General features: G+C 42.0%; 1 protein-coding gene across 2 annotated transcripts in view; it reads left to right on the plus strand.

The window, feature by feature from the left end:
• The window catches only part of LOC140390384 (uncharacterized), a 21,415-nt gene extending 7,316 nt beyond the window's left edge, over positions 1 to 14,099 (plus strand). For both annotated transcript variants that reach the window (XM_072475508.1, XM_072475507.1), the window contains 4 exons: positions 2,549 to 2,567; positions 3,117 to 3,151; positions 5,831 to 5,865; positions 13,203 to 14,099. In XM_072475508.1, the coding sequence (XP_072331609.1) occupies positions 2,549 to 2,567; positions 3,117 to 3,151; positions 5,831 to 5,865; positions 13,203 to 13,331 (218 nt within the window). In that variant the 3' untranslated portion in view covers positions 13,332 to 14,099. The remainder of the gene's footprint in view (positions 1 to 2,548; positions 2,568 to 3,116; positions 3,152 to 5,830; positions 5,866 to 13,202) is intronic.
• Positions 14,100 to 14,167: the final 68 nt, after the last annotated feature.

Raw genomic sequence — 14,167 nt, forward strand, 5'->3', positions numbered from 1 at the left:
CCTCCATAGCAAAAACATCCTTCCTCAGATAAGGACACCAAAACTGCTCACAATACTCCAGGTGTGGCCTCACCAATGTCCTTTGCAATTGTAATAAAACATCTCCATTCCTGTATTCAAATCCTCTCGCAATGAAGGCCAGCAAACCATTTGCCTTCTTTACTGCCTGCTGTACCTATCCGCTTACTTTCAGTAACTGATGCACGAGGCCACCAAGGTCTTGCTGAGTATCCATCTCACTCAATTTACACCTATTCAAATAATAACCTACCTTCCTATTTTTGCAACTGAAGTGGATAATCTCACATTTATGCACATTATGCTGTGTCTGCCATGCATATGCCCACTCACTCCTGTCCAAATCCCTCTGAAGCATCTGTACATCCTCCTCACAGCTCACCTTCCCATCCAACTTTGTATCATCTGCAAATTTGGAGATAATACATTTAGTTCCCTTATCCAAATCATTAATATATAATGTGAACAGTTGGGGTCCTAGCACAGATCCCTACGGTACCCCACCAGTCCCTGCCTGCTAATAAGAAAAGACCCATTTATTCCAACCTTTTTCTTCCTGTCTGTTAACCAGCTCAAGACACTATCCGTAATCCCATGCACTTTAACTTTACATATTAATCTGTTACATGAGACCTTGTTGAAAGCCTTCTGAAAGTCTAAATAAATCACATCCACCAGTTCTCCCTGGTCAGCTCTACTTGTTACATCTTCAGCGCATTCTAGTAGATTTGTCAAGCATTATTTTCCTTTTGTAAATCCATGCTGACACTGATTACACCACTGCTTTCCAAATGCTGTGCTCTGAAATCCTTGCTAATGGACCCCAACAACTTCCCTCCTCCCGCCGTTAGGCTCACTGGTCTTTGGTTCCCTGTTTTCTCTCTACCTCCCTTTTTGAATGGCGCGGTTACATTCTCTACCCTCCAACCTGTAGGAATCATTCCAGAGTCCAAAGAATTTTGGAAAATGACGACCAATGGATCTACTATTTCTACGGCCACTTCCTTAAGTACTCTGGGATGAAGATTATCAGTCCATGGCGATTTGTCCACCTTCAATCCCTTTAATTTCCCCAAAACCATTTCTTTACTAATCCTAATTTCCTTCAGCTCCTCACTAAAATTTCTGTTTCTCAGAACTTCCGGTACATTATTCACGGCTTCCTTTGTGAAGACAGAAGCAAATTAAGAATGATGAATTAAGTAAATCATGAATTAAGGTATCAAGTATTGGAAGGATTTCCAGTCATATTTAAGGGAATGAGCGAAGGTGTTGTTCTTATTCAATCATGGGATACGCGTTTCACTGGCTGGGCCAGTATTTATTCCCCATCCATAATTACCCTTGGGAAGGTGGCCTTCTTGAATCGCTGCAACTCACGTGATTTAGGTACACCCTCATTGCAGTTTGGAAGGGAGTTCCAGGATTTTGACCCAGCGATGTTGAAGGGATAATATTAATCGTCAGAATAATAATCATCATTGTCACAAGTAGGCTTACATTAACACGGCAATGAAGTTATTGTGAAAACCTCCATGTTGCCGTCTTCCGGCACCTATTTGGGTACACAGAGGGAGAATTCAGAATGTCCAATTCACCTCACAGCCCGTTTATCGGGGCTTGTGGGAGGAAACTGGAGCACCCGGAGGAAACCCACACGGACACAGGGAGAACTTGCAGACTCTACACAGACAGTTACCCAAGCTGAGACCCTAAATTGTGATGCAACAGTGCTATTCACTGTGCTACCGTGCTGCCCGATGGTGATATATTTCCAAGAGTGACTTGAAGGAGAACTGACAGGTGGTGGTGTTTCCTTGTATCTGCTATTCTTGTCCTTCTAGGTGATAGTGGTCACGGATTTGTAAGGTGCTGCCTGAGGAACCTTGGTGAGTTGCTGCAGTGCAGCTTGTAGATGGTACACCCTGCTGCCACTGTATATTGGTGGTGGAGGGAGTGAGTGTTTGTGGAAGAGGTACCAAACAAGTGGGGCTTCCTGGATGGCGTCAAGCTTCTTGAGTGTTTTTGGAGCTGCACTCATCCAGGCAAGTGGCGAATATTCAGTCATTCAGTTGTGCCTTGTAGATAGATGGTAGACAGGCTTTCGGAGTTAGGAAGTGAATTTCTCACCATAGGATTCCTAGCCTCTGGCCCGCTTTTAATGCATCAAAGATTATCATTCCCAAACATGTTTAAGTGCTTGACAAGCTTTTATATTCATTACCAATTTTAGACAGTAGCTGAAAAGTCAAAGGAATGCTAAAAGTTTGGGGGAGGGGGCAATCACTTAGTTACTGGGTCATGAAGTTTAGCTTCTAATTTATTCATTAAATGGAGTCTTGTTTGCACAAGTCATGACACAAGAGTCAATATTTAGTAAAATTAATTATTTGCCAGGACATGACCTGTTCATGTTATCCTGATTATTCAGTTAGATATAGATACACGTCATCAGGTTTTAAATTGCAAATGAAATACTCAGATTAAATTGAATCAGTTTATGATTGAATGTGTTTGTACTTCTTTGCAGCTTGCATTGCTCTTCAGAGGTAAGTTCATATGTTACTTCTGCAGAATTAACCTTTGCTCCCCCCTGAACTGTCGATGGGCCATCCCACTCGGGTCCCTCTGAATTGTTTTTGTTCCTTTACTTATTGATGAGTGTGAATGTTGCCAGCAAGGCCAGCATTTTTTGCCCATCCCTAAATGCCCTTGAACTCAATGGCCTATTCGGCCATGTCAGAGGGCAGGTAGGACTCAAGCGTATCGCTGCGGACCTGAGTCACATGTACGCCAAACTCGGCGAGGATGGCACATTTCCTTTGCTAAATTATACCGGAAAATTGGCCAATGGATGAGAATTTCCTGGTCACCATTGCTTTGACTCCCCTTTAATTCCAGATTTAAAAAAATGTAATTAAATGCCAATAGATAAACATAGTGCAGAAGACTTGGCCACTGGATTACGAGTCCAGTACCATTACCACTAAGCCACTATCTCCTCCACTAGTTTCTACCTGTATTGAAAAATGTAAACCTATCACATTGTAACCTCCTGGCTGAATATATTTCCTAACCACGTGCTTTCATCTCCATAGGCAGTTCGTTGCATACATCACAGAAAAGTCAACAGGTAACTGATTTCCAACTTGCAGCAGGGAATTCGTAAGATCACAAATGGATTTAAATGAAAAGTCTCTTCAGCCCATTCTAATTCATCATCTCACATCCTATACTTCTAGTTTCTACGCCCATGTTGGATCTGATGCCACCTTTGAAAATAATACTTTAGAACTGCCTGCTTTTTTTCCTTACCAATGTTTCCCCCACCTGTTGTTGGTAGGGCATTCAACTGGGATCGACCCATTTCTACCTTCATCCTTCCCCTCCCTCCCAGAACAATGATAGGCCCGCCTTGTTCTCACTTTCCACAGCCTTCCTCAGCCTCTGCATTCAAAGGATCTTCCTCTGCCAATTCTGCTAACTAGCAAAATGCGACCACAAAACACATCTTTCCCTCAACAACCCCATCAACATTCCACCGGTCCCTCTGTGGCACTCTGGTCCACTCCTCCCTCACACCCAACTCCTCATCCCCTTCCCATGATACCTTCCCATGCAATCGCAGAAGATGCAATGCCTACCCCTTTACCTCCTCCCTCCTCACCAGTCAAAGGCCACAAACATTCCTTTTAGGTTATGCATCTTTTCACTCGCACCACCTTCAATTTTGTTCATTGTATTTGCTGATCCAAGTGAAGTCTCCTCTACGCTGGGGCCACTTTAGCTCAGTTGTGCAGAGAGCAGGGTTGTGATACACAGTCAAGGCCAGGAGCATGGGTTCAATTCCAATGCCGGATGAGGTTATTCATGAAGGCTTGCCCCTCACCTGAGGTGTGGTGTACCTCAGGTAAGATCACCACCAGTTAATTCTCCTCTTCATAGGTGAAAACAGTCTACGGTCATTTGGGACTCTGGCGACTTTACCGTTATCTTACACTGGGAAGACTAAATACAAACTGGGTGACTACTTTGCAGAACACTTTCACTCAGTCCCCAAGATCCCAACCTTCTCTTTAGATCGTAATCTTTCCACTCCATTTGATTTTTTAACGTGTCCTTTTTAACATGTATTGCCTCAATACAAATACAAACTCCCCTCCCACCCCAGGCCATTTATCCTTGTTCTTAAAATTGCTCCATTTTGTTGCAATGACTCGCTACTACACTTTCATACCTAATGCATTCTTCCTTTCTTCAGTTTTGAAAAAGAGCCAAAAGGACTTCTTTCACCTTCCAGATGCTGCCAGACCTGTTGCGATTTCCAGCATTCTTTGTTATTGCTTCAGATTCCAGTATCCGCAGTATTTTGCTTATTATACCAATGTACCCATCTTCAGTCATTCATTATTACTGAAAAGATTCAAGTGTCTTGAGTCCCAACCATTCTCCTTAGCGGTCTCTGTCTACCAGCTTGCCAGTTGGCAAGTTCCATTCTATCATTAAAGTAAATAGGTCTCCTATTTTTGGTGCAATTCCTTATGTTCATGTTTATGGAACATAACGTGCCACTGATCAGTCCATCTTGCTCTCCCTTCCCTGAACACGATTGACACCGCTCTAATCCCACCCCCTGTACCTCGCTGGCACCAGCCAATAATATGGTTCCCTGTTGCAGTTTCGTCAGTTTTTACCCAACGTCCCTTCGGCTTACATTCTGCTCCATTCCCTTAGATGCCAGGCTAATGTATTATACTTGCTTTACATCCACCATAATGTAATGCAATGCTTTGTGAAGAACTGCTGGGAGGTCAAAGTATGTTTACCAGCATGGCTTCTCCCTTCATCAATTCGGGAGGTCGCCTGCTCCAAAATACTTCACGAGTGTAAACAGCCAGCACTTGACAGCCATCATATAATCTGCTTGAGGAGCGGGGGTCAACTCTGTGTTAAGTAAAACTGTATTGTCCTCTCCAGAGCATAACTTTGGACAATTCTAACGGGACCCTGGATTGCCCAAACATCAGAACCCCCCCCCCCGACCCCCACCACCCATCTGCCGACCTTCCCAGTTGGGTGCAAAAGAATGAAGAGCATGACACTTGGCACCGATTTGGCTGAAGCAGTTACTGGAATGATGGCAGATTTAGGGATCAGTCCGCCTTTGTTTCCTTATTCTTTTTAAATTACGCAACTGAAAGGTGGCTTTGGAAATATGTAACTTTAAAAAAAAACATGCAGTTGGGGCACTTTGTAATCCTTGCGTGTCCTGTTTTTTCTGCGTAATAAGTTTGCGTTTAAATAACCAACATTCATGAGATGAAGTCTGTATAAAATGAGATATCCTGGAGTCGCACTATATCCTCATGTATTACAAAACAGAAAAGACCATTTTGCTTAGCTTTCAGGAAATGATCCAAACAATTCGCACATTTGTATTTGCATGCAATTTATAGTAATCGCACCACCCCGATTCAGACGTTACCAGCCTTTCCAACAATCTCTGTCATGCTAGCATACCAGTAAAACAAAATCCAGGACGTCGCGCGAATTAAACATCAATAGCATCGGGTTTCTAAGAGTCCAGTAATAAACATTGTTCTATTGATGTACTTTGTAAATGTGAACAATGTAAGAATTACTGATTTTACTTGCGGGCCAAACATTTTAGCTAGGCAGATTGAAGGAAAATGTTAATTAAACCAATAGATAAATTGATATATTTGTGATGTTCTGCTTTTGGAATTTCTTGTTAAATTTTATATCTTTGATTTTTTTTTTTGCCAACCAAAGTGTTGTTTATTTTCAACAGCAACTCTCCCATTGAAACTGAAAGGGAAACACAAGGTAAGCAGGACCTTGCTGGGAACCCCCCCCCCCCCGTAATATATCCAATGGATTGTTTACTTACGTCACAGTAGGGCAGTGGTTGGCCTAGGCTGTGTTTGTGAGCAAATGTTTAATTGATGCAGGTCTCGCTGAATTGAATCACTTTAAAGCATCGGAGACTTCAAAAAGCGCATGTATTCGGATCTCATGCAATTCAGCTTAAGGTTAATGACGCATTTTGCAAATACACATAAAGGTATTCATTACCCTCAGAGGTTAACGTGCAGTTTTAAAAATCGTTTTATCGTGAACGATCAGCTGTCCAAACTGCTGATGTCCGTGATTTTTTCCCCCTCCATTCGTTCTTGGGATGTGCGTGTCGCTGGCTGGGCCAGCATTTGTTGCCCATCCCTAATTGCCCTGACCTGAATGGTTCAAGGGGGACACTTAAGTATCAGCCGCATCGCTCTGGGGCTGTAGTCACATGTAGGCCAGACCGGGTAAGGACAGCAGGTTTCCTTCTCTGAAAGACATTAGTGAACTAATTATTTCATGGTCATCATACTATTAATTTCAGGTTTTTATTGGAATGATATTTCACCATATGTCCTGGGACAACAGAACATTACCCTGGGTCTGTGAATTATTAGTCGATAACAATACCACTGCATCACTGTTGTTATGGGCCAGGGTTTAGAGAACCCTAAAGTGCATCATGGCGTTCACCTGACCCACAACTTTTAATAGATTTCGGTATGGGGAGCACAAGGGCCTATGCTACAGGTGTGATGCAACAGAGATCTAAAGCACTTTTAAAACAAAGCAATGTTTATTCTATGAATCCAGTCAACATTTTATAAACACACAGTAAACATCTTCGCAACTATCAACTCAAATATCCCCCCCCCCCCAAAGAATACAGTACTCTATAAGTAACCCTTAATCTTTTCTAGCAACATCCATAAGACAAAGATACCGATAGCACGTCTTACATTCTCTACTGAGAACAGTTATCACTTTTAAATTAGCAAGTGATCTGAAGATATTCTTTACATGCAGAGAGATCAAAATTACACCTTGTTTGGCTGGATGCAGCCCCAACTCTGAAAACGAAACTAAACACACACTGTAGCTGTCAGCTCAAAAACGAAAGAAAAGCATAAAGATAGCCCAGCTCCACTTACACTGACATCACTGCAGCTATTTGAAAAACACCCATTTCGTAAAGGTACATCAACTACAGCTATTTGATAAACTTCCATTTCTTAAAGGTACATCCACTACAGTTCTTTGATAAACACCCATTTCTTAAAGGTACTCTCACATGACACTGTCTCCCCTAAATGTAACAATAGATTGGTGGTATTTCACACAATGGAACTGGCACCTAATGCATTCAGAAAATTATTGTTGTAGTTAGCATGTTCGCTACAATGGAAGATAAACAACTCAATGTGGTAAAACATCCACACAACGTTCATTATTGCAGGGAAGCTTCATAAATAGAGGTATATTCTGAGGCTATTTCTGATGGAAAACAATTATTATTTGTATAACTAGTTGAAACATGCACCATTGGTAATTAATAGTGAGTAACTGACATATTAATATTCTGTACACTGACAGGAATTGAAGAAGGGTGCATTAGGTTGGAATGCACACACAGTGAATCATGGGGATGTGGTTGCGTCAGACAGGATTGGATTGAGTGAAGTTTATCCAATCTTTTCCCGCAGCCAAAATTCTCTACTCTTTGAATCCTCACAAATATCATCTATAACATTTCTTGTGTAATCACATCCTCTCTCTGATGTATTGACCAGAAGAACAGGCTGGAGGGTTTATTTGTAGTACAAAAAAGCCCAAGGGAAGACTCTGCTGATGCATATACAATTATACAGCGTCTCGTCGGAATGGGTGGGTGGAGCTTTTTCCTTTCCAACTAACCAGAGGCAGTATTGTTGGTAGAAAGACCAGAGAGAAGTTGAGAAGAAAATCTTTCATGGCAAGGCTCCTAAAGATCTGGAACTTACTGCCTACAAGGATGGCACTCGAAACATGGGAACCCGGTAACCTACCCGGGCCACATACCTAAATCTGGAAAGTGGGATTAGGCTGGATATCTCATTTTTGGCTAGCCAATTCACTTTTGGCTATCTTGCATGGAATCTTTATGATTCCAGTAATTTTGCATAAGGTGAACCAATTATTTGACAGATCAGAAAATGATCTGATTTCATTTGTTGTGAAAATGCAAGAAATAAATAAAGATCCCAATGACCCAAGTTATTTAAAACATTTTATTTTATTTGTAAATGCTTTACTTTACCCGCAAATATCAAACATTCAAATAAGAGCACTGTGGAAAGTTTAATTCGTGCATAATGAAATTAATGCTGTGCTGACATGTCACTCAGTCGTTTTACAAAACATTTAACCTCAGCCATGCAGAATTTTAAATTCATTAATATTTCAATTACTAGCAGCTCCCATTGAGCTGCATGTGATCCGCCGGTCGATGAGCTGCTTATTAATAGAATCAGTTTGATACAGCACAGCAGGAGGTTATTTATCGTATTGTAATTTTGAAAGAAATATCGAATTATCCCCATTCCTCTCCCATTTCCCCATAACCCTGTATATTTTCCTATTCAAGTATTTATGCAATTTACTGAAGAAAGTTAGTGTTGAAAAACTCAGCCTTTCAGATGCATTCCAGTTCATGATAGCTTGCTGTTTAGAAACGTATTTCCTTCTGCATCTTCTGGTTTCCAATTACCTTCAATCAATTTCCTCAGATGGATATCCTTTCAGCCACTCGAAGCAATTGCTCCTCATTTAGCCTTGCAAACCCTGAATAATTTTGAATCATTCTATTAAAAAAATGTCTACTCCATGGAAAACAAGGCCACATTCTTTGCTGGACTGAATTTCTGCCGCCATTCTAGTAAACCTGTTCTGGATGCGCTCTCAGGTCCTGACATTCGTGTTTCCATCTGTAAGCATCTTGGACTGTTCCTTTTTATTTTTAACACAACCAAAAATCCCACACCACAGTCATTCTTGATGCTGTCTCTTAAGTAGACATTTGCAAGTAATTACGAAGGCTTATAGAATTGTGAAGGGGATTTGAATATAAATGTTTTACAAGGCACTGGTGAGACCACATCTGGAGTACTGTGTATAATATTGCTCATCTTATTTAAGGAAGGATGAACATTTTTTTGGAAACAGTCCAGGGAAGGTTTATTAGATTAATACTTGGAATGGGCGGATTGCCTTAAGAGGAAAGGCTAGGCATGTATCCACTGGTGTTTAGAAGAGCGATAGGTGACTTGTTGATGCTTGAGGGGCCTTGACAGGGCAGATAGGTAGAGGATGTTTCATCTTATGGGAGAGGCTAGAACTAGGGTCACTGTTTGAAAATAAGGGGTCCCCAATTTACCAGAGGGATGGGACTTTCCCCCCCTCATTGAGGTGGTGAGTCTTTGAAACTCTCTTCCTCAAAAGGCAGTGGAAGGAGAGTCTTTGAATATTTTAAGACATTTTCTTGATTAACAAGGGTATGAAAAGTTATAGGTGTAGGCAGGAATGTGGAGAAATCGTATCAGCCAAGATCTTACTAAATGGTGGAGCAGGCTCGAGGGGCCGAGTGACCTGCTCCTAATTAATTTGTTCGGATATTCATAATGATGTTCTTCTGGAACCAGTCCAAGGTGCTTCTTAATGGCTGGGTATGGTGGTGGGAGGTTTCGCTTTGTTTTCCTTTTTCAATTTGGTAACATTTACTCCCAGATCTGTCGTTCTTGCTGAGGGTTTCCCTGGAAATTAGGTCAAGCTAAGTGAATCTTTCAGCCTTGTATGAATGTTGACAAATTTGGTACTTTCAATCCAAGTTCCCACCAGCATTCTTTTGTGGTGAAATATTAATGTTCTGCCTCTATCTCTCGTATCCCTGCAGGATCTGCCATTCAGTAAGATCATGGCTGATCTGATACCTCCACATTCCTGCCCACCCCATATTTCACCCCCTTACTTATCACACATCTATCTACTTCTGTCTTAAAAATATTCAAAGACTCTGTTGCCACTGCAATTTGAAGTGGGTTCCAGAGACCCACAAGCCTCTGCGAGGAACAAAATGATGCTACAATGCTTTCCCTTGGACCGTACCGTCATAAAGCCTTTCTGCAGGGAAAGGTGAGTCACATGAGCGTTGTATCCAGGTAGCCAATTAGCTGACCTGTATCTTCCCTATTTCGTTATATATTGGAATTAAATAGGCAGTTAATGTATAACCGTTTATAAAAGCTGACAATCTTAAAACCTTCCTGGGATTATGAAGACTAACAGCCTGATCACTGCAAGCGCAGATGTTACATCCATAGTCTACAGGTGTGAAAACCTTGCACCCTCTTCCCAATAAAACAACCCCTGAATCTTGAACATCCAGACCACACACGTTGGCTGCGAGCAGAATTCAGGACAGGTCACATGACCCTCTTCGTTCCTCCATTTTACCTTAAATTAAAAACAGCCCCAAAGCATAACGATCTTTCAAAACCTTGCATCACCTTCCTAAAGTCAGGTGCATTGAATTGATCACAATAGTACAGCTTGTGCCTAACCAGTGCTTTATAAAAGTTTGAACATGACTTCCTTCATTCATACTTTATACAAGGATCCCTTCTTAACTTGTCCGGCCATCTTACACAGCCCCAGGTCTCGTTGTTCCTGCATCCTCTTTCAAATTGCACTATTTATTTTGCATTGCCTCTCTTTAATTTTCCTCACAGCAAGGTGTATTACTTGAGACTCTCTGCGGTAAATATCAGGCTGTGTCCTCGTGAAGTCCATTACTACCCTCCTCGCGGTTTCGTACTTTCTGATCATGCAACTTATGATACTGTGCAACAAATATAACGTTTAGTATCCTGCTAACGTTCAGTTTCATATCCCTTAAAGCAACGTAAGAATGTATACTGCATTATTGAGCACATTTATCTGACAAATTAGAAATGAGGCCGATTTCCTTTCTCCTTTTATGTGCGTTTGCAGAGTCCGCTTAATAACTGAAGACATGCTACCTCTTGGGTAGTAACCACGGTTACTGTGGTTGTGACGCATCCTGCACATTGCAAATGATTGGCTTCCTTGCTCTTCTTGGAACAATAATGCAGAGTTTTTGTTAGAGAAACGACACCATGATGAGCCATTCTTGAGTGGCATTGTCTCTCACTGTGGAAATAGTAGATTTCCCTACCTCTGCACTTGTTAACATGTTTGTCTCTATATCCATCTGTCTATCTACCTTCCTGTCTGTCTGGTTTGATTTCTTTACCTTGTGTTATGCAGATGATCTGCAGACTGGATTGAATGACTTGCTATAGGAACATAGAAACATCGAAAATAGGAGCAGGAGGAGGCCATTCGGCCCTTCGAACCTGCTCCACCATTCTTTATGATCATAGCTGATTATCCAACTCAATAGCCTGATCCTACCTTTCTCCCCACATTGTTTAATTCCCTTTGGCCCAAGTGCTGTATCTAACTGCTTCTTGAAACACACGGGGCTGGATTCTCCAGACCCCAGCCACATGTTTCTCAGAGGCACACCATTCTCTGGTGGTGAGATCCTTTCGTCCATTGCTTGTCAGTGGGATTTCCCATTGAAGCCACCCCACACCATTGCGAAACCCATGGACAGGTTGTGCTGCCAGTGGGGAGTGAGAATCACAATGGCCAGAAAATTGCAGCCTCAACTACTTACTGTGGTAGCGAATTGTACAGATTGATCACCATCTGGGTGAAGGAATTTCTCCTCATCTCAGTCATAAATGGTCTGCCCCATATCCTTACACTGTGACTCCTGGTTCTGGAGACCCCCACCATTGGGAACATCCTTCTTGCATCTCCCCTGCCGAACCCTGTTACAGTTTTACAGATGTCTGTGAGATCTCCCCATATTCTTCTGAACTCCAGAGAATACATCCTAACTGATTGAATTTATTTCCTTATGTCTGTACTGCCGTCCCAGGAATCAGTCTGGTAAATCTTCTCTGCACTCCTCTATCGCAAGAACAGCCTTCTTCAGATAAGGGGAAGTAAACTGCACAAATATTCCCGGTTTGGCCTTACAAAGGCACTGTATAATTGCAGCAAGCCAACCCTCCTTGTGCACTCAAATCCTCCTATTGTGTAGGCCTACATACCGTTTGCCTTCTTTACCACTTGCTATACCTGCATGCTTACCTTGAGTGTCTGGTGTACGAGTACACTGAGGTCTCGTTCTCATTTCCCCTCTCATAATATATGGCCATTCACATGATAATCTAACTTCTCGTTTTTGCTACCAGAGTGGATGACATCACATTTTTACAAATTATACTGCAGCTGCCATTCATTTGCTTACTCAAGTTGTTCAAATCACACTGAAGGATTTATAGATCCTCCTCACAGCTCACCCTCACACCCAGCTTTATGTCATCTGCAAGTTTGGAGATTTTACATGTCATTCCCTCACCTAAATCAATAATATATACAGTGAATAGCTGGGGCCCCAGAAATTATTTCTGTGGTATCCCACTAGTCACTGCCTGCCATTTGAAAAAGACGCATTTATTCCAAATCATTGTTTTGTGTCTTCCAACCAGTTTTCTATCCATCTTAATACACTATCACTAATCCCATATGCTTTTATTTTGCACGATAATCGCTTATGTGGGACTTTGTCAAAAGCTTTCTGAAAGTCCAAATAAACCACATCCACTGGGTCCCCCTCATCACCTCTACTAGTTACATCCTCGAAGAATTCCAGTAGATTTGTCAAGCAAAATTTCCCATTCATAAATCCATGCTGACTCTGTCCGATCCTGCCACTGTTTTACAAGTGATCAGCTTTAAAATCCATGATAATGGATTCTACAATTTTCCTCATTACCAACGTCAGGAGTACTGGTCATTATTCCCTGTTTTCTCTCTACCTTCCTTTTTACATTAGCTCCCTCCAATCTGTAAGAACTGTTCCAGAGTCTATAGCATCATGGAAATTGACCTCCAATGTATCCCCTAATTCTCGGGCCACCTCCTTAAGTACTCTAGCATTATAGATTATTATTTATCGGCCTTCAATCCCTTCAGTTTCCCCAACACAGTTTCACTGCGAATACTGATCTCCTCCAGTTCTTCCCTCTCGCCAAACCCTGCGTTCCCCATCTGGTATCTTTTTTGTGTCCTCCTTTGTGGAGACAGAACCAAAGTATGCATTTAGTTGGTCAGCCATTTCTTTGTTTAGTGGAATAACTGGGGCTCCCCACCACGTATCTGACGGTTCTCATTGTTCTTTGTCTTCAAAGCGCCGAGAGGGACACGCTTCCGGCTCTGGTCCAGAAGGGAAGAAGAAGAAAAGGAAGGCGAAAGAGCGTCAGCCGAAGGACAACGACGAGTATGTCCACGTCGGCCGACCGCGGGAAACAATGCACTAATCTCAACAAACACAGGGCCGCTCAAACAGACATTATTTAAGGTTTATCGTTCATCCCGAATTATTGGCCAAAGGTATAAAGAATTTCAGTGGTTTATATTGTGTTAATCTTTCACCTGCTGACAGTAAATAATGAACATGTAAATTTCACTTCGTGCCAATAATATAATACCGTCACCAACGTTGTACTTAACATCGTTGTATTCATTACCCACACCGATTGGATAGAAGGGGTGGGATAGTGAAATCGTTGCAATTTGAATTAAATAAGCTATTTTATTTTGAACGGTATGTTAGCAGACGCAAGGCCAATCCCTCTGATTTCATAAGCTCCTCCACGGTTTTATACCCAACCACCATCCTTCTGCAATTGTCTTCAGTGAAAATTAAAATCAGGGCGGCGTCTAAAAGCCAATCCCTCCACTGGCGGGATCGGGAAAAAAGTTCCCGCCAACTTGGGCGGTGAACATCCGCTTCTATTGAGCCGGGCGGGTCTTCCTGGCCTTGCCTCAGGTTACTGGTTCCAACTGGAGCCCCCCTTTCGCAAATCAGACTGGTGCCGCTGAGCTCGCTGGGCAGCAATGGACTCGGGACATTTCTGGTCACCTCAACTTATTTATATTCCGCCATCTCAGGAATGCCACCAAAAAACGTCTTGCGATCAATGGGAACTTGTGAAATAAATACCCATTGTCTCGATGTTTCAATTCAAGAGGCATTTTGAATAAATGCTATGTGCAAAATAAAACAAAGCTTTCAAATATATAAATTGCAGTTAGTGATATTATGAACCGATATTTTATAAAGGTTTAAGGGCGGCATGGTGGCACAGCGGTG

This window comes from Scyliorhinus torazame, chromosome 14 (assembly GCF_047496885.1).
Source record: "Scyliorhinus torazame isolate Kashiwa2021f chromosome 14, sScyTor2.1, whole genome shotgun sequence".
Classification (NCBI taxonomy): domain Eukaryota; kingdom Metazoa; phylum Chordata; class Chondrichthyes; order Carcharhiniformes; family Scyliorhinidae; genus Scyliorhinus; species Scyliorhinus torazame.